Genomic DNA, 24,382 nt, shown 5'->3' on the forward strand with positions numbered 1-24,382 from the left:
CCTTCAAACCACTCCACCCCGGTGCCCCACCGGCTAGACTGCTCTACGTCTGATACTTATGCAACTCAGCGCGACTGTTCTTCAGAAGCGCCACAGCACACCGATTTTGGTCCCGGAGCCCGGGCCTAGTTTCTCACTGCTCTGCCTCCCGCTGTGCGGAACGAACGTCAAAGGCACGGCAGCCGCCTGGGCACACCGACCACAGTCATGAAATTCAGGCCTCGTCTCCACACAGCTCCACCTCACACCGTACAGAGTCCTTCATTAAAGATGTCACAATTGTCCGGGCACTCGGACTACGATCACGGAGCTCAGGCCCCGCTTCCTCCGCAGCCCCTCAAGCATCTGCGGTGCTCACTGCAAGGCAAGGGCAACCCGTTCTGCGGGCTAAACCTCAACAGGGGTTTGTTCACCAGTCTCTAAACTTTAGCTGCAGAGTCCCTTCTGCCCCTTGCTTATTTTTTGCCAATTAGTGCTCCTGCAGCTGGGCCATAGCGGACCCTGGCCGCCTCCTCCAGGTCTTCACTCACGGTGCTCAATAAGCAGCGGCAAGCTTGGTCGCGAGCTCTTGAGCACCCTCGGTTTCACTTTATTTCTAAGGTACACACCTTCTTCTCGTATAACGGCTCTGTTAGCTCTTTATTTAGATTCCTTGCATTAGTCTAGAAAACCAATGTATGAAGAATGTTGTAGACTAGTAGAAATAAATATTCCCATACAAGTAACCTAGTGATCAATGCATTTTGTTGCCTTTGAAGAGTTCTTTGTGCAATAGTACACTAATAATGTCAGGCTTTTATATAGAACGTCATGCTGCATTCCTCTCTTTGCAAGCACTGCAGTATTAGTATTTTTCCCCAGTTGAATGAAAGCATGGATGAGGCTGGGAATATGGCTGGCATGGGATTTGGAGAGTGCTGTGGTTTAGGCAGCAAGATGGAACAAATAAATTATTTTCCAAGACAAGTAGATTGCTCAAAAATGTTGTCCCTCAGCCAAGTAGATGTAAAAAAAAAGATCAACACCCTTGCACTGGCCCATATCCCCCTCCTTTTCATGTTGCATAATTTTTATCTGATCATTTTTATGCCTATGATGAGCTCCTCACCTTTTAATGAATTGTAAATTACAAAAACCTCACAAACTCACTTGTAAACTATATTACATCCTTTTACTTGGTTTTAGAAACAAATTACAATCGTGCCCCGCCCCCCCCCCATCCCCAAATACGTATGTATACAAATATTTTCCTATTTCCTCTGTTGGGATATAATATAATTTTGCAGACATTAACTCACTCTTAGAAGATATATTAATGGTTATTATAACACCTGTCATATTCTGAGTGAGTGATAATAGTCCTGGACTAAAAATGTACAGACATGCCCTAAATCAGGCCTCAATATGTGCACTCTCCAGTACCAATTAGCTAGTCATTATTGACTCTTGACAAAATAAGAAATGGTGTGCTGTGTGTATGTTGAATTGAGGGGAGCGAGTAATATGGGACGCCTTTAAGTTCTAACTAAACAGTTTCCACTTTATACCAACAACTACTGCGATAGGGACTGGTGGTTGCAACGAGAGGAGCTGGCTGCTGCCCCTTCGACTTTGTTTTAAATTCTGCTGTGCAATGTGCTGCGGTCCCATTCCATTTCAGACGACATCCCAAAAACACAAAAGAAAAAGGGCCTTTGGACTAGATTACAGAAGTGTCGCATGGCGGAGGGAACACACAACTACTGATACTAGAAGAAGTTTAAAGGGTTTTATTAACCAACATTAAAACATATGACTTTTGCATGGAAATTGGTTCAGGATATACAACTTTAAGATTCTTGAGCTCATGATTATAAACCATGATCAGGGCCCTCAAATTAACCTCTTTGATCAGCGCCTGTCATCCCTCATTAACTTCCTTCCCACTCCAGCTACTCCTTCCACCCCCGCGTGCTCCACTCTGGCGGGTGTACCAAGCCCCTGTACCTCTCATCAGAAGACATTCAAAGGTGGAGACCTCTTGCACGTAGCCACGCTTAATCATCATTCTGCCATCAAACATCGCCTCCTTGAAGACATTGACCTCCATATCCTTGCCCTTACCAGCTCAGTCGCTGCTTTTAACTCCCTTCTCCCTGATGGCTACGAGATAATCTCCAAGCATCACCCTAACCGTGCTGGTGATGGGGTTTCTTTTATCTTCCCCGATTGGGTCCCTTCTTCCCTCATACCCAGCCAGCCTTACTCGTCCTTCAAAAGCTGAGTGTGCAATTGGTCCTCTCCCACCTCTTCTGACCCCTGCCACTATCTACATGCCACCTGGCTCCACCACCCTGTAACTCTCTGAATGGGCCGATTTCTCCTCCTCTTTCCTCACAACCACCTCTAAACTCCTTCTCATGGGTGATTTCAACATCCACCTTGATGACTCAACCACGACATCCACTCGCTTTTGTGACCTTTGCACCTCACTCACTCTCCATTCTTCCTTCTGGGCCTACCCCCTCAGCTGGACACACTCGTGATGCCCCATACACACTGAACTGTCACTCTCCTCCCCACTGATCACGCCTCTCCTCTCACCTGGGTCCTCTCGGCCCTCTGACCGGACATCCCCCAGCCCTGCCAACCTCGTTCACGAAACATCCGTCCGATGAAACGAGTGTCAGCTTCTGCGTTCGCATCTACCTTCATCACCCCCAACCCCCACTATAGACTCTACCTCTGACTCCACTCTCACCAACCTCCATCTTGCCATTACTGACACACTTTACATTCTTGCCCCAGTCATGAAGATCGGCCTGAAATCTTCCTCCAAGCATAACATCTCGTACAACTTCAAACTTGCAGCCTTGAAACGCAAGTGCAGAGCTGCGGAACAGAAGTGGCAGACCTCTGGCTCACCCTCTAACAAACTGGCCTGCCATCTGCTCCAAAGGCAATACAGACTCTCCATCCACACCAAGAAAAGGGTCCACATCCAGGCTTGCGTCTCTGGTACATCCAACACGACTGAAAAGAAAATGCAGGGAACTAGCTAACCCTTCCACAGTCTCCACCTCACATCTTACCCAGGCCCTCTGCAACGCATTGGCCACACACTTGACTGCAAAATCTTAAGACATCCTGAGCACCCTTGCGTCCCCCGCGGCTTCCCCCACCACCCTGTCTCCTACGGCCTCCCATCCTCCCTCTGCCTTTCTCTCCTATCACACCTGATGAGGTGACCAGTGTCGTCCTCTCCATGAAGGTCTCCTCCAAACGGGTCTCCCCCTGCTCCTCCAGAACCATTAAGGACAATATTGGCTCTGTTGACCCTGTCTCTGCACTTGCTGACACCACTCTTTTGCGACTGGATCTTTCCCCTCCTCTCTGAAGCACTCTCTTGTGCGACCCTCCCCCCCCCCACTCCCTGCTGAACAAATCTTCTGCAGACCCCAACTATGGCCCCGTTTCCATCACCCCCTTCCTTGGGGAAACACTTGGAGAAGCTGGTCTCATCCCCCACACCACCCCCCCCCCCCCCGCCCCAACTGACCCAGCACACTGAACTTGTTGGTTGCCTCCATGACCATCAATCTTGATTCCGAGCATCCTTAGGCACGGAAACTGCTCTTCTGAATACTCGCGGGGCATTGCTTGCATCTCTTGACTCCAACTCTCCAGCTGTCCTCATTCTACTTGAGCTCTCTTCTGCATTTGATACGGTCAACCTCTGCATCCTCATAAAACGACACCCTAGGTATCTCGGAGCGGGCACTGGACTGGCTGACCTCCTTCCTCAATGACTGTCCGTCCCAGGTTATTCTTGGCTCTTTCTCCTCTTCCACCTATACCTCCACCTGTGGTGTCCCCCAGGGCTCCAACCTTTCTCCCCGGCTCTTCTGTCCCTCTCCTTACTCTATCATTCCTGATTGCCAATCTGCCATCCAGTCCTGGTGAACTATGATCTCTGCCTCAATGCCAGGAAGACTGAGATCCTTCCTATAGGGACTCCTGCTCCCTCTTTCTTCCCCTCTCTGGCCATCTTCTATGGGCTCTCCCCCATCTCCCTCATCTGAAGCCAGAAACCTGGGAGTCCTCTTTGATGACTCTTTCCTCCCTCACATTCAGGACCTTGCCAAGAAGTCCCACTTTCAACTCTACATCTACAAATGTATTTCTTTCCTCACGTTTCCCCAGAAGCTCAATGTCTCTAGAGCTCTGGTTCTCTCTAAGCTAGACTACTACAATAGCCTTTTCCTTTATCTACCCTCTTCTTTCTTACAACCCCTCCAGCTAATCCAGAATAGGGCTGCAAGACTTATCCTTGGCCTAAAGCCCAGGGACTGCATCTCTACATCCCTAAAAGCTCTCCACTGGTTCCCGGCTGCAGCAAGGATCACATTCAAATCCCTCTGCATCATCCATAAGGCTGTCTGGGGCCAGGGACCACGCTATCTACAACTTGCTCTCACTAAATACTCTCCCGGCAGATCTTTGTTCCTCCAGCACCAACTGTGTGTGTCAAGCGCTTCGCTAAACAGCGGGGTGGTGGCTGAACTCCCTCCTCAGCAAGCTCCCTCCTATGGAACAGCCTTCCTCTTTGTCTTGAGGCAGAAACTCCTAAAATTTCAGAAACTCCTCAATACTTTCCTTTTCACCTCCTCCATACCTTCCCCCCCTGGTCTGCTAGAGCCCACAGTTGCTGAGATTGGCGACGAGGGCTCTTGTATGTCCTCTTGGACCCTGGTCTCCCACAGCCAATCACATTCAGCGTCCGTCCGTTCTCAGCACTTGCCCTTGCACCCACTGGCCTATGCCACCATAGGCCTGCCCTTACATATATGCAGTTACCCTCTCACCTATACACTTACAGCTGCTCATTCCCCAGCACTTCTCTCTGGGTACACCCAACACTTAACCCTTCTCTCTCTCTGCACCTGCACGTTCTGAATGTGCTCACAAGGCCTAGTAAGTGGTTCCATGTGATAATTTCGCCACAAAAATATCGCCATACAAAAATATTGCCATATTTTTGCGGCGAAATTCACAATGTACCCTGCGGGGGACACCCCCGCAACCCCTGCTCCCACATAATATCCCCAATAAAAATATCACCTATGGCTAACCAAACGCCCATATTTTTGTTGGGGATATTATTACCTGATACCTAGTAAGTCAGCCTCTATCTTTCAATGATACATTTTGTATTTCATTCCCATGCTCCCTTACTATGGCCCTGTGGTCGCTTTGAAACACAATTTATTTGATGTACAAGAGCCTTACAAATGCACAATAAAAAAAGACCACAAAATAACAATGCATTTAGTAATTTCCAGACTGGAAGTTCTCCTGTTTAGGTCGCTCTTCCATCCAGTCTTCATCACTTGATCTGGGGACCATAATCCCCAGCTCCCATCACAAAAGACACTTGTTTGTTAGCCTCTGTTACAAAAGCCCTCGCTATTCTCCCGTTGGCCGAAGCAAACTTTTAAATTGATTGGTTAATTGGCTTCCAGTTTCAAGGGAAGGAAGTCTTCAAAAGTCTTGTCACCATATTGCCGTAGCTTTCCTGTCCTAGCATCAAAACTGTGGAACTCCCTACCTATAGCTTTAAGAGCAGAACCGTCATCCTCCCGTTTCAGGACAAATATAAAAAATTGGCTTACCCCAGGAGACTCTATAAATGTCTACTCTGCATCTGTCAATATCTTACCCAATTTACCTGTACTTAAAATGTATATAGGTATATATTACCACTATATATGATGCATCTATTCCTATATTCCATCATCCTTGCACATAACCATATGTTTTTCGCTTTATCTTCCATACAACTCACCTGTGACTGTAACCTTGTAACTATGTAACACACATAATGCGCATAGATACCCGAGGGTGAGGTTCGCTATATAAATAAACAAATCAAATCTTTTATTTTTATATCGGTTGGTTTCCAAGTGCAAGATCAAGATGTTTGTCTGCTGCTCTGCCCCTGCCTTCCCTCAGGTCGTCCACCTGAACATGGGTTTGTTTCTGGTGGTTGGAAGGCCATCACCCATTCGGACAAGGTCCAAAGACCACTATGGTGGTGGTCTGTGCAGTGCAGAAGCTAATTAACATAACATACCAAGGGACAGGAATCCCTCTAGTAAGTTCACACCTGTGTGAAATAGTTTTCCCTTTGGGAAAAAAGTTTTTCCCATCTTAAATGCTGAAGCTTAATTGGAATGTGTCCAGTCTGCAATTTTTCCATGTTCTTGGACTTCTCATCTGCAGAAACCTGTACTTGGTGCTGTCAAGAATTCAGTTTCTTTGCACCTCCAGTTGATCTATAAATTGCTGTCTTGAAAGATTCCTCATGTCAGTGGGGTGCTACTTTTGGTTAGCTAAAGGCCCGTAGACACACATTCATAAGATAAATCGTTTCTCCTCACACCGACTATCTTAATATATGGATATAAGTAAATTAAAGGAATTATTTTTCAGATGGATCACCCATATGTCAAGCAGGGGGACAATGCTTCCTTTATTTTTCAGGGAGCGAATCCCATGACACGTCCTGCTATCAAGCTTATCTTAAATTCTATAAACAGACCTCCTTTACAAGCTGACCCAGGCCTTCCATGAACATGAGCTCAACTATTGTCTCCTCTTTTGGAAGATGTTCTCCAACTGTGGACTTGGTTATGTCCAGTCAGATATTCAAGCATGTTCAGTTTGCTTCCTGAATAAGCAGGGCTCCCCTCCTATACTAGCAGAGCTATAAGTCTGTGACTTTACTATTTCTTGTCTTTATCCTTGAGAATCTGGTTAAGTGCAGAAGGTCTCCCTGATGACATGCGAGTGGGTGAACTCTGTATTGGCTTTTTATTGTTGGCATTTTGATTTCCTTGACCTGGTGCTAGTTCTGCCCTCTGCTGCCAGGGGCAGAGAGGTTGTATATCTCAGCAACAGTGACTGATCGTATGCCGCTTCCTACAATCACAGATCTAAACAGTCTTATTCCTAAAGTACTTGTCTGTTTATCTGTTGATTTCCATGACAAGTGGCTCAGGAGCAGCCTTATCAAACATTTAACGTGCTAGCTTGATGTTTTAGTATTTTCCTTGCCTAATATGGTTTCCAGGTGAAAGTGTGTACATTTTTGAATCAGTGCATATGTAAGAATTCTGAAAAGAGGTAACCACAAGATGGTTTGAATAAGTAATTTTCAGTGGCTTCTCCATATGATTCTTTGGGATCAATCATTCCGTTTTTGTCTGAGACATAATGTTCTAAGTTTGGGGGGGGGGGGGGGTGAGAGGACTTGAGAGTTCTTTGCCTCCCGCACTGATAAGGCTGCTATATACTTGGACTGTACAAAAAACATCCTTTAAGACAGGCTGTTTTGTTCCCTTGGACTTTCTCCCACCAAGCAGGCTTCTCGAGCCTTAGCCTGCTGAGTAGTCTTATGACCTAGCATTCAAGAGATCCACACTTGTCTGGGGACTATCAAGACTGTGTCTGTAGCTTTCCAGTAACATGTCTTTCGGGAGATATTCTAAGGCCAGCCACATAGTTTGCCCTTGTGCATTTTATAAGCACTACTTCCTGTATTCACACCAGTTCAGATCATCAGTTTGGCCAAGCCATCTGGGTAAACTTTGTGTTTTTTTTTTTTTATTTAATTGGATCATTGTGCTCTTGTTTTGTGTTTTTGAAGACTCCTGAGTTCTGAGGGCAGAGTTTAAAAGCTTTGCACCCCTTCATGGACCTACACTCTTTGACATGTTTAATTTATTTATCAATTTCCTGAAATGAGTCTGTTGCTTATTTGTCAGTATGTGTGCTGAGAAAGGAGTCTATTGTAAATTGAGAGTTGGAGTCATATGCTTTACAAATGTACTACCCCTCAATTCAATGTTTTACACATGTGATAACGTAGGTTATATGTATAGCCCAATCGTGGTTGGCTTTCATCTTCACCGTTCTTGTAATGTGTTCGGCAAAAAGAATTTTGAAGAAATGTTTTCCTTCTTTCATAGTGTTGAAAATGTCTTAAGCCTATTTTTATTGCCTGGTCAATACATTTTTTGGGACTGTCCAACTCTCATTGCAAGGCCACTGAGACTGCATTCTAAGGAGGATGGTGCTGGGCTTTCAGTGCCCTGACCCGACTCTGTGAGCCAAAAAGATCACTGTCTTTTGGAAAAGATATAATTCATTTGACTTTTTATTTACTTTGACATTTCTAGTTTTCCTTATTCATCTTTGGAAAGCTAGATGTTTTCGTTTTTATTTTTTTATTTTTATATCATTTGACTTCCCTGGTTTTACCCACCAGCAGCTGTCATCAGAGAAAGAGATACCCGAAGGGACAATCAGATGCCGCCGCCTAAAGTGAATAAAGTGAGGGTGAAAAAAGGTGAGCAGGAAATTGAAGCCCTAACTGACTTTTCCCTCGTGAACCTATGCTTTGGGTATCTTACCCATGACTGGTTGCTTCTTTCAAGGACTTCTTTTCCCATTGTTTATATAATACAAATCTGGTTATGTAGTCGGTCCCATGGTCGTTATTTTCAAGGTATTTTATGATGCAATATTGTATTAGCCAATTCCTATGTGACCTGCATCGGTTTGGTTGCCCCAGTATTTGAAACAGATTAATCTCATTTGGGTGTGCCTTCTGGTCAAATATTCTCCTCTCCCTTCATGTACATTTGTTTCTCACACAACACTGCCTGATGCACGTGTACCTGGCAGCCAACTGCAAGTGCCTTTATTTGATTTATAAGCAAGTGCCGTAAGATGATGATGCGCTGATTGTGTGCATGTCCTTGCCTGATTTTGTTTCCTACTATTTATCTTTTCTGCTCTAGTTAATGAGGAAAAGAAATCCCTGAAACGTACCTTCCAGCAGATCCAGGCGGAAGATGACGATGACTATCCTGGTAGCTATTCTCCTAGAGATCCTGACACAGGACCCCTTGTGGTAGGTCTTGGGCTAAACATTGAGTAGATTGAGATGCAGCATCCCATATTATAGAAGTTTTAAATAAAGAATTGCTAAAGATCTTGTGTTGGGATATGTCTTGATGAGCTTTATAGCATGCAATTGTGTCACCCCCTGAACGTTAATGGTGAAAACACGTTTTGTTGCTTGGTTAGCTACTGTATTAAGCAGAAGTAGAATCTTTTGGGCAATGCAAGCTGAGGTAGGCAGGTAAATATGTGGTTTGAAAGCAGGAATGACGTCTAACAATGGATGCACATTAGCCTTTGTCTCCTGCACTCACCCTGTGCATCTTCTTTTCTTCCATCACCATTCCCCACCCCTCCAATCTCTGGAACTTGGGATTTCCTAATGTCAAACACCACCACCATACAAGAATTAAATGCATCCCTCAAGCTCTTTCCTCCCACACTATCCAGGAACAAGCTGCTACTGTAATTCTGAGGAAATCCCCATCTATTTTGTCCATACTTTCCCTGATTTGTGTTCTCCCGCCTCCCTCATTCATACCCTATTTAAGGTTCTTTTGTATGGCACCTAATTGTGAGACTTGTTTGCACCTATGGATTCGTTCTCAAGGAATCCTATCATCCTCAATAAATACAATGAAAATACCCCCAAAATACTTTGACTTGATGATCTTTTCAGGACGAGAAATGTATAAGCAATTTAAAATATCAAGAAAACTAGTTAACTCTTCCTCTCCCATTTGATTGCATGGGCATCTGTCACATAAGCTTTTGCCCAAGGTTTTCATCCTCATTACTTTGCTTGTCATGGATACTTATTTTAACATTATGAAAATATTCCCTAGTCTTGTCAATGTCCCTTGTATACATACATCATGTAAATATTCATGTATTTTAGAAAGGGAAATATTACATGGAAAAACAGGTTAGGTTTTGCAACCATGAAAAAGAAATCTGATAAGCCATTGTCTGGAACAATGAGTTTTTCCATTTTAACATCAAACTATTATTGAATCTATTTGCTTGTACATTTTCTTAGCTGGTATTAACTGTAGTACCTCGTTTTACCCTACACAGGTTGCCTGGATGCAAACATGAAATGCTGCTGCTTTTTATTTTTTTCTTTCTTTCTTTTCAGCCTTTGTTAGGTAAAGGTTACCTGCCGTAGTGAGTCTTATATTGGTCGATATTTTATTTTTATCGCGCTCATACAGAAGTGTTTCAGAGCGCGGCACGTTTATCACCCCATCTGAGACGTCCAGGATATCTTTGACTTCTATCACACAGACTCTGTTCTCCATTTGGATGCTCCATGCCTCAGCCAGATGCTGTGATTATCAATACTGCGAGAGTGGGGGATGGTTGTTGAGGCACCTATATAAAAAGAGACCAGGACTACGGTACAGGAGTCCTTGCAGTGAGTAATTTCTGCTTGCTGGCTTGTCCGTCACTTTTCCTCCAGACTCCGGTGATGGAACACTAATAACTCGCAATTCATATTGGAGATGGCAATCTTTTTTGGTAGCCACAAACGTTCTTGAGCAACGCCACACCAAAAAGAGCATCATACTTGGAGGTGTAGGCTACAGATTAATTCCCATGCACAGTAGTTGGCACGGCTCAATTTACTAATTTACAGATTACATTGAAGGGCATGTGTTGTTGGGATACCACTGATGCTGTATTAGTCCTCACAGCTTGTACATGGGTTTTTGGGTTCCTGACTGCTGTAGGATAGAAGAGGCTATGCAGTGGTCCCTGAAGCATAGAAGAATACATCCCATAGAACATGAACTTGAGGATACAAAAAGACCACCTGTGGGGACTTGTTTCTTCAGTTCTGGTGGTGTAGACCTTTAGTGTATTTGTATTCCATAAAGCGCTTTGTTGCAATTGACATTTTGGAACTGTGTAGAGGATGCAAGCCTGGTGCCCTCTTACTTTGTGATGCAAAGTAGTGCCCTTCAGAATAAGATTTATAAAGGAGGATTACCGAAACCATTCTTGATTGATGTGGCAGTCAAGCGCATTACTATCTTAGAAGAAGGGGGATCGGCATTTAAAAGTACCTTATTTGGTGCAAACTGCATACTGCTCCCCCAGCTTGGGTTAACCTTTAGTTTGTTCACTGGTCTTGCCGATGTAATGGCCACCAAAAACACTCTTCCAGGAGGCTTTTAACCCTGGGCTAAAAAATAGTGTAAGCTAAAGCTGCAAGCCTGCTACTCAAATCCCCTGAAGAGAGGCCTTTTCACAGGTTTATCGGGCCAGATGCGGGCATGGTTCGCCTCCTTTTTGGCCGACTGCAGCCAGACACCGATGCTTGCATCTTTTCTTTCTGCCGCCATGGCTGTACTATGTTGGGTCCCCCAGAGCTCGGCCTTGTCCCCTGCCTTGTTTGACATCTATATTCAGCCTCTTATTTTGCTCATCTGCTAGTTCGGCTTCAGGTGTTACTCCTACGCTCATGTTATGCAAATCATCGTCCAGCTGGATTCTTCCCAGCTGGGCCTTGTGTCTTAGTTTAGGAGATGCCTGTTGGCCGTGAATGGGTGGATGGGCAGTAATTGGCTGAAACTGAACGGGGGCAAGACCGAAGTCCTGGTGGTGTACCCCTTTCACAGCCCTCGGGCGTCTGGCCCTCCTGCTGCGCTGACTTGGTCCTCAGCCTTTTGGACCATCTAACTTGGAGCATGCCCTTCAGTGCCCCCCAGTGGTGGTGGTCAAGAATTTGGGAGTTATTTTCTCGGCCTCACTGTCTATGGAAAGCCAAATGGGAGCCATTTACAAGGCAGATTTCTTTCAACTCTGTGCTTTGGAAGGTTCTCCCTTTCCTTCCGGTCCAACTTAGACCGTTAGTTATGGCCTCCTAGTTTTAAATCGGTTGGATTATTGTAATTCTCTGCTTTAAGCTCAGCCCTTTTATCTTTTTTATGGCGCCCATGTGTCCCCGATTCATCGGTCTTTGCACTGGCCCCCGGTTCTCCAGCGTGTTCGCTTTAAATATTTGGTGATTGTACACCAGGCTTTTTATGACTCAGGTGCCGAATACCTCCAAGATAAATTTCAACTCTATACACCTGCTCGGGATCTGCGGTCAAAGGGTTCTTGCCTTCTGGTGGTCCCCCGTTATCAGTTTGAGCGGGTGGGGGCGGGGAGGGTGCTCCTTTTCAGTGGCAGCCGCCAAATTGTGGAACTCTCTGCCAGTGCAGCTGAGTGCTACCAACAAACTCTTGATCTTCCGTTGGCTGTTAATCTGTTCTAATCCTCGTCGACGTATTTTCTTAATTTTTCTATCCCGTCTACTTCCTTTTTAGCGTCAAGATGCTTCAGCGAGCGTACGCTTTATAAAAAGAATTAACACAGCTGGAGGCAGCAGCATGCCGTCTTTGGGATCTGAAAGGTGGTGTCCGTCTCGGGATTCCTTAATATGCCAATAGCCACATGATGGAAACTACTGGACGATTCCTTGATGGGTGCAGCTAGTGCGGCAGATGAGATTTTTAAGTGGGGAGTACGTTGCTCCCTATTTTTGAAATTTGGGTTTACAATTATTTTTTAGGGAATAAAAAAGTGCTGTTCACAATGGGAGTATTTTATATGCTAATAAAAATATATTTATCTGCAAAGCAGAAATATTTGAGTGAGATACTTCTTTGCACCATGTTATTCATGCACATTAAATGCTACATTTGACCTCTTCCTTAATTATAGTAGTTTCTACCTGTGGTACTACGTATACTACTGGTTCGAACATATCCATGGAGCTGTTTGGGTGAAAGCCTGGGAACAAGATCCTATATGTCCATTTGTCATGTTTCATGGGGAGTATTTTTACTCCCTATTTTTACTTTTTGGAAGTATTTGCCTATTTTTTAGGCTGTAAAAGTGGCCCCATAGGGCTCGGTGTGGCAAATAGGTAGGATTGGAATGACAGTACTTGATCCAAGAAGCAGGTCATTTCCTGCTTTTAAAAGTCAAATTGCAGAATTTGTCCCCCTTATTATGCTGGCCACGTAGTGACTTGGAAGAGATCCAGCTTGCTGACTGGCCATCACAGATTTCTATTAACCATTCCTGTATCCTTTCCAATGTACTTGTGGAATAGCTGCTCCAATGGCCATGCATCCAGAAACATTTGCACAGTAAAACCCTTTATTTTTAAAGGCAATGGTGCACATGTGCTCCACCCGCCAGTCTTTTTCTATTGCAGGGTTGTGAAAGTTGTTTCTTTCACCTACCCTATTTTTATGGCGTACAGAACCAGATATGGTGGTTTTGTGAAAGCACATTTTCTTTTCGCTGAAGTAGGGTGGTCAAGCCAACTGGCTGGAAGGTGTAATGTGTCACAGTAACAGCCAGTTCAGAGCCACCAATAGTAGCTAAGGTTCTGTATTCACACTCATTTATTTTGTCGATTAGACACAAAGGCCAAAACGTGTAGGTGAATATCTTCAACTTGTTCACCGGAAATATATCCCATTGGGAGATCACACTTGATAACCCTCACCCAATAGCCCCATGTTCCAATAGTGCAGTGCCCCCTTGCGCAGTAGGGATAGAGTGAGTGAATAAGTCTGCTCTGATGCTGTCCATTCCCTCCAGATGTGTTGCTGAGATTATCATGCTATGATCAATCTCACAACTCCAGAGCAGGCTGATGGGAGGAATGCACCCTCACCCCTTTTTAGTTTGCATAAAACAGTGCAATAGTATTGTCTATAAGTAGAGACTGTCTGAAGGAATAATGGAATAAGACTTTAGGGTCAAGATCATCACCTTGACCTTGAGAACAGTAATGTGGGGAGGACTGGTTTTAAAATAAATGTAATGGGACGACCGATCATACATCGCAAGCAAACTGAGTCTGTCGCTATAGGTATCTCTAACTCGTGCAGAATTAACATAACCCAGACCATGAGGTGCATTGCATCTGTTTATCACTCTGTTCTGCAGCACATTCTGAATATCAGGATCCTGCTGCAATTGGTACCCGCCCAACTCCCCGCTGCCATATTACAGTATTTGGTGAACAGCCTTTCTACCGTGTTAGGGTACATTTTATTTTTTAAGGTAGTTGGAGATTGAGGAAAGTGTTGGGGAATGGAAAGTGGACATGGGGCCTTGCCCCCAATATAAAATGCCAGAAAACAATGCTGTAAAACTCCTGCAGTGAGTATCCAAGGAAATGTACCAGATCCCTGCAATTATAGGGAATTGACAGGATTACAGACAGTTTTCACTGGTTAGCCTCTTAAGCAAATGAGCATGCCGGACAACCCCGACAGTGTCATGTATGCAGGTTTAAAACTTTCAAGTTGAAAGCTACTAGCCAAACAGTCATTTGCCTCCTTAATGGTCTGCATGCACACAGCACCCCATTTCTTACTCGCCACGCCTAGTCGATTATCACTAGACCAAGGCTATTAGCAAGTGCAACCTTTGACACCCGATGCATCTAGCTTACCACTAATAGGCAGCTGAGGGCTGAGAATAGGACCACCTACCCAGAAAGTGGGTTCACACCACTCTCAAGGCGGTAACCCTTCATGGTGAAAGTGCTACACCCTGTCCATGTAAATCATGACCACATGAAGGAAATTCTATGTTTGAATGTCAGTGTTCTGAAGTCACATGTCCTAAACTATACCTATGGCAGTAGACCCTCAAAATTGGTTTTCATAACTAGTTTAACAATATTTTCCACCAGTCTGCATCTGTGATCTTATCCAGGGCACAACTCTGATGTGCCCTTTAAGAGTGACTTGGTATCTCTGGGTTAGGGGGACCCAAAGCCAACCTGTTTATCGTGTCAGTCACCTCACACAGTTGTGTGGGCTCCACTGATTCTTGGCAGACATTTACTACTTTTTTTGATACTAGTAAGGTACTCTAGTGCAGGATGCACAATTTCAAGTAATGAGCTACTACCCAGGCATAAAGACATTCATCCACGTTTGTGAATTTCGGTTCTCTGCGTGCACACAATTTCTTGCTTTGCGAAGAGTGGGTAATCACACACCCTTGGCTAGTGCCCATTTTACTTTACCTATTGAAGAGTGTGTCCCCATGTTAATATCCAGTAGTGTCGCACAGCAACATTATGTCCTATAGAAATGAATGAGACAAACCTATTGTCCTGGCTTCTGCCTCTCTAAGAAGAGCAGGCGCTGCAAAACCTGGACCAAATCTGCCCGCCTGTCTGAATGGGTTCTGGATTCCTGTGTTGAATTTACATCAGGTGAAAGCCTTTGAAGAAGCCTGGCAATATTTGTATATGGCAGCTCCAGTTATTAGTTGGCCACCCACTGTGTGAAAAGAATGCAGACTTATGATCAGAAGTGGAGTATGGACCTCGCTCCAATTTTATTCTTTAATTATGCATCCTTAATTTGTTGAGGTCCAACTATGGAATATGGAGTGTACACTCCCATACTGTCCTGTATCCAGTCAAGAACCATCTTACTGCAAAGCTCTGCCATTGTAAGAGGACACTGGACCTCTCAACATCCAGAGGGAACAAAGGAACCGGCACACTCTCCTTACCAGGCAAGTGCATTCTGGTTTTAACCCTAAAGGAACCCCTGATGCAATAGAAAGAAAGGTTTGCTGTTCATCCCTATATGAAACATACTTTTGGTGGAAGGTGCACCCGACGCAGTGAACACTGGTAACTGGCAGCATCGGAGACCTGTCATTAAAAAAAGAAAGCGTCAAGTAAAAACTGAACTTGAAAGCATTGTTGGAATTCAGTATTGCCTGTAGTGCAATTGCTGGATGCTGGTGAACCTCCCAGTACTGGAAACCTATCGGGGGTAAATGTTGCATCTGGACGGTACACATTTTTCACCAGTTTCTTCTGGAGCAGCACCTTTCGAGTTGGTATATCTGTTCCATCAGATGACCTGTACGCTGCTGTTGTGAGGGGCCCTCAAAGCGATGCTATGTGCAAGCGTCTCCCTTGTAGTAGTGGATATAATACACCAATGCAGTTACAACTGCTTACCCAATGGGAGCAATGGACACTGTTTAAGAGCGTGTTTAGTCAACTGAGTTCGTTCTGTTTGGACCTAGCAATCTAATCACAGCTTTTAAAGAACTGCTTGTTCCCGATCTTCTGGGGGTAAAGGTAGGTTTTGCCTCTAAGGTAAAGAATCTAGGATGCATCTGGCAAGACAACCTTGGCTGCGAAGGCCTAGTAGGAGCCAAGGTAGAAGCAATTTTCTACTCCGACTACTACGGCAAGTTTTGCCATGCAATCCAGATGAAGATCATGCAGCAGTGGTAGGGGCCTTAAAGAAGGCTCATCTGGACTATTGCAATAGCCTGGCGTATCAAGTTCAAAGTGGCCTGTCTCATCTTAAAATGCTTAAATGGACTGGCACTAGTCTATCTGAGGGATAAGATCAGCCACTACCAACCTCCAAAGTGTTTACTATCGAAAGACCAGCTACTATTGAGTATCCCCTCCGCTGCCTTTGTGTCAAGGGGCAACAGAAGATTTGCTGTCTTTGGCCCAAAATTGTGGAATAGTAGAGAAATCGGGGCCTTGCAGAGACTTTATCAATTCTGTAGGGCACTTAAAACATTCCTGTTTAAATAATTGAATCCCATCATGTGAGAACGAGAACCCGTGCCTCAATCCGATTTGTAGTTAGTCGGCTTGTTGACTTCTAACTCTTAATTTCCAGCTGCCCAGCTGTATGGTTGAATACGTCCCAGGCACGTAATACATTTTCTAAATCAAATCAAGATGTGTGTACCATGGAAGGGAAACACTCCATCCTGGGCCAGGACATCCTCAAGGGCTTATCTACATTTTTATTGAATTAAAATACTTGCATGTGAGGGTACAGTATGTGTTCCAGCTATCAGGCAGCTAGAAAACAAAGCTTCTTTCGTACTTCCAGTGAGGTTAATGCAAACTGGTTTAAGCACTGGGGAATCTCGCTGAGGGAGTTTCAGTGCGTCCATAAGGAGGATGCTCTGTAGCTCTGAATTGGACACTAAGCTTTGTGGCACTGGCCGTGGGATGCTCTTTTTCTCCTCTGTACAGCGACCAGCCTGCTCTACCCCCTTTTTGTTAGCTGCTCTTATGGAAATTGCTACACTTTCCTGATCTAAAGTGGAGCACTCTGGGGCTACACTAGTTGCCTTAAGCTCACATTGCTTCATGTCACTTGTTTCTGAAACGGGGACCAAAAAATGAAAAAATGCTTGCACACAGTTCCTTGCTAGTAGGTGTTAAGGGTAGATGTTCTAAAGGTAGTTGGTAGAGCATTGTAATAGCGTGATCATTCTGGCATGTCCCACCATGAATCCTTTATTTTGTTTTTTTCTTTTAGGCTGATGATTTGATCAAAGCCCTCCAGGAACTTGAGAGTGCGGCTTCCGGTGATGCCACTGTACGTCAGAAGATTGCATCGCTACCACAAGAAGTTCAGGATGTGTCCTTACTTGAAAAAATAACCGGTGCGTTTCTTTGGATTGAGGATGGGCATGGAAAGAGAAGATAAAAGGTTCAAGGCATAGGATTGATGAAAAGATCGGGCATGTGAGACAACCTTCCTGATGGAAGAGAAGATAACGGGTGCAAGGCATGGGGAGAGAAAACAGGTATATAACATGGGAAGATTTTGGGCACAAAGCATTAGAAAGGAAGACAGGGCGTGAAGAAAAGTGACCGGGTGTGCAACGCTGCGAAGCATGAAGGGTAACATCATGGGAATAAAACTGGTGAGGCTTGGAAATTAGCGGAAAGTGAAAGTTGAACAGTATGCAATAGGATGTGCTAATGTGAAGCATAAGTGGAAAAGGCTAGTAGTGTCTAGAACGCCTAATGAGAAAAGGTAAAGGCACTGGATTTTTGGAAATGTATGGGAAACCTAGTGCGTTCTTGGCATGGGCAGAGATGAGAAATTATACGAAATATAGGGATGTGAGATAAAGTAAAAGTGAAGATAAGCATAGGGATAGGAAGAACATGAATCTGGGTGAGTCAAAGGTGCAAAGAAAGGAAAAGTAAGAAAACCGATGCAGGGCACGGAAAGGAAGATAACTGGAAAGGAAGATAACTGGTACAAGACCTACTGTAGAATGGGATTGTAACAAGTGCAAGATGGGGAAGTTGAATGCTCCAAGTACAAAGCCTGGTAGTGAAGAGGACACATGCAGTGGATGTTACCAATAGACCGTTTATATAAACCTTGGAATTGGAAGCTAATAGTCTTGTAGACTTTGGGAGCGTTCATGACTGGTTAAAGGTGACACAGAGGGCATTATTTGGTGGAGGGCAATTATCCTAAGTGATAATTAGCTCTCCCAAGGTCTTGAAGTCGAATTAGCACATTGCCATCAAATCACGAGGCAATGATGAGGTGATAAAACATTAAAGGTAGATGGCGTGCACATAATTTCCTGAAGGCGAGTAAGCTTGGGTAGGAACATATTTTTATATTAGGCACCTTCAGCTGTAGGGAAGAAAGTAAAAAGTAAAAATGTGTGCAACATCTTCTTGTCATCTTTGTCGTGTTTCCTTCGCTCTTTTGCAGAGCTATGCCATTGTTAATCTGAAATACTCTGTACCACCACCCACCCTCCCATTTGGTTGAAACTGTGCTCAGTCCCACGGAAGAGGGATATTAGACTGTGTTAAAGCATATTTTGTGCCACCCTCTGAGGATGCTACCAACACTAACCCTAGGGGTAAGACTAACGCACGTGACAAGAAAGGGAAGCCAAACCTCTGAGTGTACGTAGCGTGGTCAGAGGAGCGAGGATCAACTGTCAGGTAGTGGCTGTAAGTGTACACAGATATACAATTAGTCCGCACACAACTGTCGAAGTAACACATATAACACTATCAGATCAAATAAGCACTTTTTTGATATTAATAAACAGCATTAAGATGTCAGCATATTATACATTGGAAATAAACTATACAGGTCTCTCCTAACCCCCAAGCTTTACATCCTTTACCAAGGGTAAGCACCTAACAAATAACAATGGGGTGGAGAGCCAGCGAACATCAAATCTAACCAGCAGTTAAGTCCTCTATGGGGCTGCACCATACAGTAGAGTGTCCCATAGACTCATCCTGGTCCATGTGGAAGGTCCTAGCACAAATATATATATATATATATATATATATATATATATATATATATATATATATATTCTATTTCGAATGGATTGTGTCCTCCCAACTATTCCTCATTTTATGATATTCGTATCCATCAGTATAAATAGCTTATGCCGCGCCCGTTGGCTTCAGTTCTGTTTTTTCGATTGCTTCGCTCTCAAACGGCACGCTTCGAAATTTTCTTCAGAAAATGTTGACTTCTACACCTTCTACTCCCAAGACGGTTCAAAAAATGTATCGACTGCAGATCGAAGATGTCGATTACAGATGCTCACCACATTTGTCTTTGTTGCCTAGGTTCAGACCATCGAACCGGCGACTGTGGCTCCTGTCAGTCGATGACGGAGAAGGCCCTTTGTGAGAGGAAAGGTAAACTGGCGGTTGGGCGGGAAGCTTCCAAGGCCTCCTCGAAGGCCTTGTCAAAAAAACATAGGAATTCGAGCGATTCGAAAGAATCGGATCGTTGTAAACACTCTGAGGTCTCGATCATGCAGTATACCGAGAAGCTCATCTTCCTCTTCAAAAAAGGTTAAGAGGAGACCTAGATCTCCCTCTTCTTGCTCGGATACGTCTACCGAATTGGTATGATGCCCAACTAAGTCGGATTCCCCAAGAAAATGCCATGAATTTAGAAGGAAAGTGATGAAGGTCTTTGAGAATGCGGCCTCGACCCCCTCAAGAGCCAGACCCTAGTCACTCTGTCGGACGACACAGGGAAGTTGGCAACTACTGTGGAAAAATCCTGTAGTAAGTGTGAAACTCGAAAGACTCAAGTCAACATCAAATCGCTGAAGATTCCTCGGGAATCGAGTGTTTCTCCGACACCGTCTAAAAAACATGAGTCGTGTTAACCCTCGACGATTTCATAGGCGCCGACGGCTTCGTTTTCGACGCCTTTGTCGATGACTTAATCGGTGTCTTCGAAGATTCCTTCGATACCATCGAAGGTTCCTTCGATCCAAACTCATGCACAGGAAAGGAGATTTACTACTTTACCTAAGTCAGACTTTTTAAATTCTATGTCTTCTATATTTGAAGAAAGTGGCTCTGAAGAAGGTGGTTCTCCTTTTGGAGTACAATATGGTACTAGAGAGGTCCCAGAAGAATTAATCGATCCAGAATCGAAAATGAGATCTGTGTGATACCCTTCACACTGCTAGTGGCATTGATACATCACCTGAGCTGGAGTTTGCAAAACTTGACCCTGCAGAACATGCAGATTCAGGGTACAGGAGTCTAATGAATAGAGTGGTTGAATACATGGGCTGGGGTAGAGCCTCACCCACTTTTGATCAGGATGATGTGACTGATCTACTTGATCAGGACCCCCAGAAGGATCCAGTGCTCCCCTTAGAAATAAACGGGGACGTTCCTGATACAATTGCTGCAGTCAACAATAATTTTCCAAAGAAGTATAGAACTTCTAGTTCTGATCCTGATTATTTAAGTAGGCATCCCACTCCAGAAAGTCTGGTTATTCAGGCTGTAACAAACAGCATATCCATCTATCCCCCTGGATAGAGAGGATAAGAAGGTGGATGTTTGGGCCCGTAAGGTCTTTACCTCGGGTAGCATGGCTCTCAGGTCAACTGTCACCTGAACCCTGGCCAGGGTCACCCATACCCTGTGGGACTGCATTTCGGCGGCGGCTGAACATATTCCGGAAGGAAAGGGAAGGTTTCCTGAATATTGTCAAAGACGGAAAGGAGGCAATGGGGGAATGTCTCCAGTCTGGACTGGATACTGCTGATAGTATCAGCAAATCTATGGCTGCAAGCACAGTGCTACGCAGATTTGTGTGGTTGAGAAAGTCCGGGTTTGCACCAGATGTGCAGGCCAGACTACTCAAGATGCCTTTTGATGCCTTGAGGCTGTTTGGTAGTAAAGCTGATGAAAGCTTAGAAAACCTACAGACCTCAAAAGCGGTGGCTAAATCTCTTAGCGCCTCCATGCGACAGCCTCAGAAACCTTATTCGGGTTCATCTTCCTGGAGAGGTCGTTCTTTTCGTACTACTCCTCTTTTGGTATAGGAAGAGGACAGGCAATTCAAAGCGGCAAGAGAAATGTCGCTCATGGTGGACGAAGAAAAAGTGCAAAACCAGCCTCAGGGACAGCTTCTTTTCCCTCAGCCTCTCCTTCAGCCGCCTCCAAATCACTCTGAGCTCTTATCACAAAATCCCATTGGGAGGCTGAAGCTCTCAGCATCTGAAAGAATGGCGGGGCATTACTTCAGATGCTTGGGCATTGTAGACAGTAACTCAAGGTTACTGCCTTCCCTTCCTAAAAAGGCCTCGGGACCATCCAACGGGAACCAACTCTGTCAAAATTCCATATCCGCTCCTGTTGCAGGAAACTTTAACCCTGCTAGAGAAAGGTGCAATGGAACAGGTACCTGTAGCAGAGAGGAGCAAGGGTTGGCACTTAACTTTCTCATTCCAAAGAAGGAAGGAGGATTGAGACCCATCTTGGACTTCAGAAACTTGAAAAAGTTCCTCAGGAAGGACAAGTTCAAGATGGTAACCCTTTCTCAGATCCTTCAGGCTCTCCAACTCCAAGACTGGTTGGTATCATTGGACCTTCAGGATACTTACTTTCATGTGCCAATCCATCCCAAGCACAGAAAGTACCTGAGTTTCGCATTTGGCGGTTTTCACTTTGTTTGGAGTTTTGCCATTCAGGCTGACTTCTGCCCCGAGGCTTTTCACCAAACTGATGGCGGTGCTGGCAGCGAGTCTCAGGAGAGGGGGGATTCATGTCTACCCCTACCTGGACGATTGGTTGATCAGAGCATGTTCTCCCAAACAAGCTCAGGAACATCTGTCGATTACCTTCCTCAGGCAAAGCCTCGCCTCCCGAGGTGAGTGCTTTCCACATTCTGCAGATGGTAACAAAGTTCCAGAATGCCCAGCATCTGCCGGCCTTCGATTTTCTGAGGTTGCTCGGCCTCATGGCATCCTGCATTTTTCTGGTGCCACAGGCTCGACTGAGGATGAGATCTCTCCAAAGGGCCCTCAGAGCTCAGTGGTCCCAATTCTCGGGGAGTATGTCGGATCTTCTGCAAGTCGCGAGCGGAGTTGCTCAGGATCTACTATGGTGGGCTTGCAGCAACAACATCCTCAAGGGAGAATCTTTTTGGTAACCATGGCCGGAGATAACGGTAGTAACGGACGCCTCACTCACAGGGTGGGGAGCCCACACCAACGATCTGACAATCAGCGGTCGTTGGTCTCCATCGTAGTCCAAACTACACATCAACCTATTGGGGCTGAGGGCAATGGGACTAGCGCTGAAGGCCTTCCTGCCCTCTATACAGGGAAAGAATGTCCTGATAACACGGTGGACATATACTACCTCACCAAGAGAGGAGGCGTAGGATCACTACCACTGTGCAGAGAGGCAATGCAGCTTTGGTCTGGGCAATACGAGAGGGAATCTCTCTATCGGCAGTTCATCTAGCCGGGAAGCAGAACTCGGCGGCAGATGCTCTGAGCAGGCAGAGCAGTATCCCACGAGTGGGAGCTAGCTCAGGAAGTCCTTCCTGAGATCTTCGCCCTTTGGAGAACCCCTCAAGTGGATCTGTTCGCAACCACAGTGAACCGGAAGTGCGAACAGTACTGCTCAAGGGAATTTCCTCCGAGAGGAGCTCTAGGAGACACGTTTGTGGTGGACTGGAAGTTTCCACTTCTGTACGAGTTTCCTCCAGTCCCCGTGATTCCTCAAGTAATCAGGAGGTTGTGAAAGTTCAGGAAAATCATGATCCTAAATGCCACGCATTGGGCCAGTAGGATGTGGTACCCGGACCTTCTGGACATGTCCATCTGCCCTCCAATACGTCTTCCGCAAAGAGAGGATTTTCTCTCGCAAGAGGAAGTTCGGGTTCTCCATCCAGAGGTCAAAACACTCAACTTTCACGCATTGTTCTGAGCGGTTGAGATACAATGATTGGGATCTTCCGGATGACATAATGGAGATTTTGCTTTCGGCCAGAAGGCCAGCGGCAAAATCTTTGTACCGGTGTCGTTGGAACAAGTTCAGTAACTGGTGCAAAGATAAGGATGTGGACCCTTTTCAATGTGGCGCCCCCAATGGTGCGCTTTCCTATTGCATCTAGCCAATCTGGGGCTCCAGATCGGAACAATTAAATGATACCTAGCTGCGCTGTCCATTTTCAAGCGCTCCTCGGAAGAGGTTTCTTACTTCAAAATTCCATTAATAATTCAATTCCTGAAAGGGCTTACTAATGGGTAGCCTCCAGTCCCCTTTCATGTCCCAATTTGGGATTTCAATCTAGTACTTAAGTTTTTAACTTGTATACCTTTTGAGCCTCTGCACTCCTGTCCCTTGAGGCTTCTTACATTAAAGACTGTCCTTCTTGTGGCCTTAACATCAGCCCGGAGGGTTAGTGAACTACAGGCTCTCTCATGTAAACCTCCATATACTACTTTTTACAAGGACAAAGTGGTTCTTAAAGTTAAACCCTTTTTCTTACCAAAACTAGTTTCTGAATTCCATTTGTCACAAAAAATCATATTACTAACATTCTATCCTCCTACTCATTTGGGCAAAGAGGAGAGACTGCATAAACTGGACCCCAAAAGGGCTCTGTTTTTACATTTCAAGAATGTTAAAATTACGTCAAGATGACCAACATTTTGTAGGTTATACAGGTCATAAATTGTGATTAGCAGTGACAAAACAAACTGTGCCGCTGGATCATTCTGGCTATAATTGAGTGCTACAGATTGGCGGGAAAGGACCCAGCGGATGTGCTTTGAGCCCATTCCACTAAGGGGATGGCTACTTAGCGGCTCTGAAGAGGGGAGTCCCTGCAGCAGATAATTGTTCAGCTGCAACATGGGCATCAATGCATACCTTCATCATGCATTATTGCTTAGATGCCTCTTCTTCCAATGAAGGTTTATTTGCCAAAGCGGTACTCCATTCCGTCCATGAGAAGAATAACTAGTACTCCCACCTCCAAAATGACTACTGCTATGGGAGTATATCATAAGATGAGGAATGCGTGGGAGAACACAATCCATTCGAAGAACAAGTTACTTACCAACTGTAACGTTCTTTCGACTGGATGTTCCTCCCATGTATTCCTCATCGCCCCGCCCATCCTACCCCGCAGTAGTTTACGTTACTTACACTTTCCTCTCACGAAGAGTCTATCAGTCATGAGGCACGCCTGGGTGTTCCTCGAATATTTCCTCGGAAAAACAGAACTGAAGCCAACGGGCGCGGCACAAGCTATTCATACTGATGGTGACGTGGACACGGTATGGAGCCCGT

The 24,382-nt window shown here is 45.0% G+C and overlaps 1 protein-coding gene across 6 annotated transcripts in view; it reads left to right on the top strand.

The window, feature by feature from the left end:
* Positions 1-24,382, top strand: part of RPRD1B (regulation of nuclear pre-mRNA domain containing 1B) — a 395,744-nt gene that overhangs the window by 213,084 nt on the left and 158,278 nt on the right. For 2 of the 6 annotated variants that reach the window (XM_069652393.1, XM_069652391.1), the window contains exons 4-6: positions 8,312-8,389; positions 8,844-8,956; positions 17,292-17,418. In XM_069652393.1, the coding sequence (XP_069508494.1) occupies positions 8,312-8,389; positions 8,844-8,956; positions 17,292-17,418 (318 nt within the window). Of the gene's footprint in view, positions 1-8,308; positions 8,390-8,843; positions 8,957-17,291; positions 17,419-24,382 lie in introns of all 6 variants that reach the window. The other 4 variants (XM_069652390.1, XM_069652392.1, XM_069652395.1 and 1 more) reach the window with 2 other exon arrangements.

The sequence above is a fragment of the Ambystoma mexicanum genome, chromosome 3p (assembly GCF_040938575.1).
Source record: "Ambystoma mexicanum isolate Mex_15411 chromosome 3p, UKY_AmexF1_1, whole genome shotgun sequence".
Lineage (NCBI taxonomy): Eukaryota > Metazoa > Chordata > Amphibia > Caudata > Ambystomatidae > Ambystoma > Ambystoma mexicanum.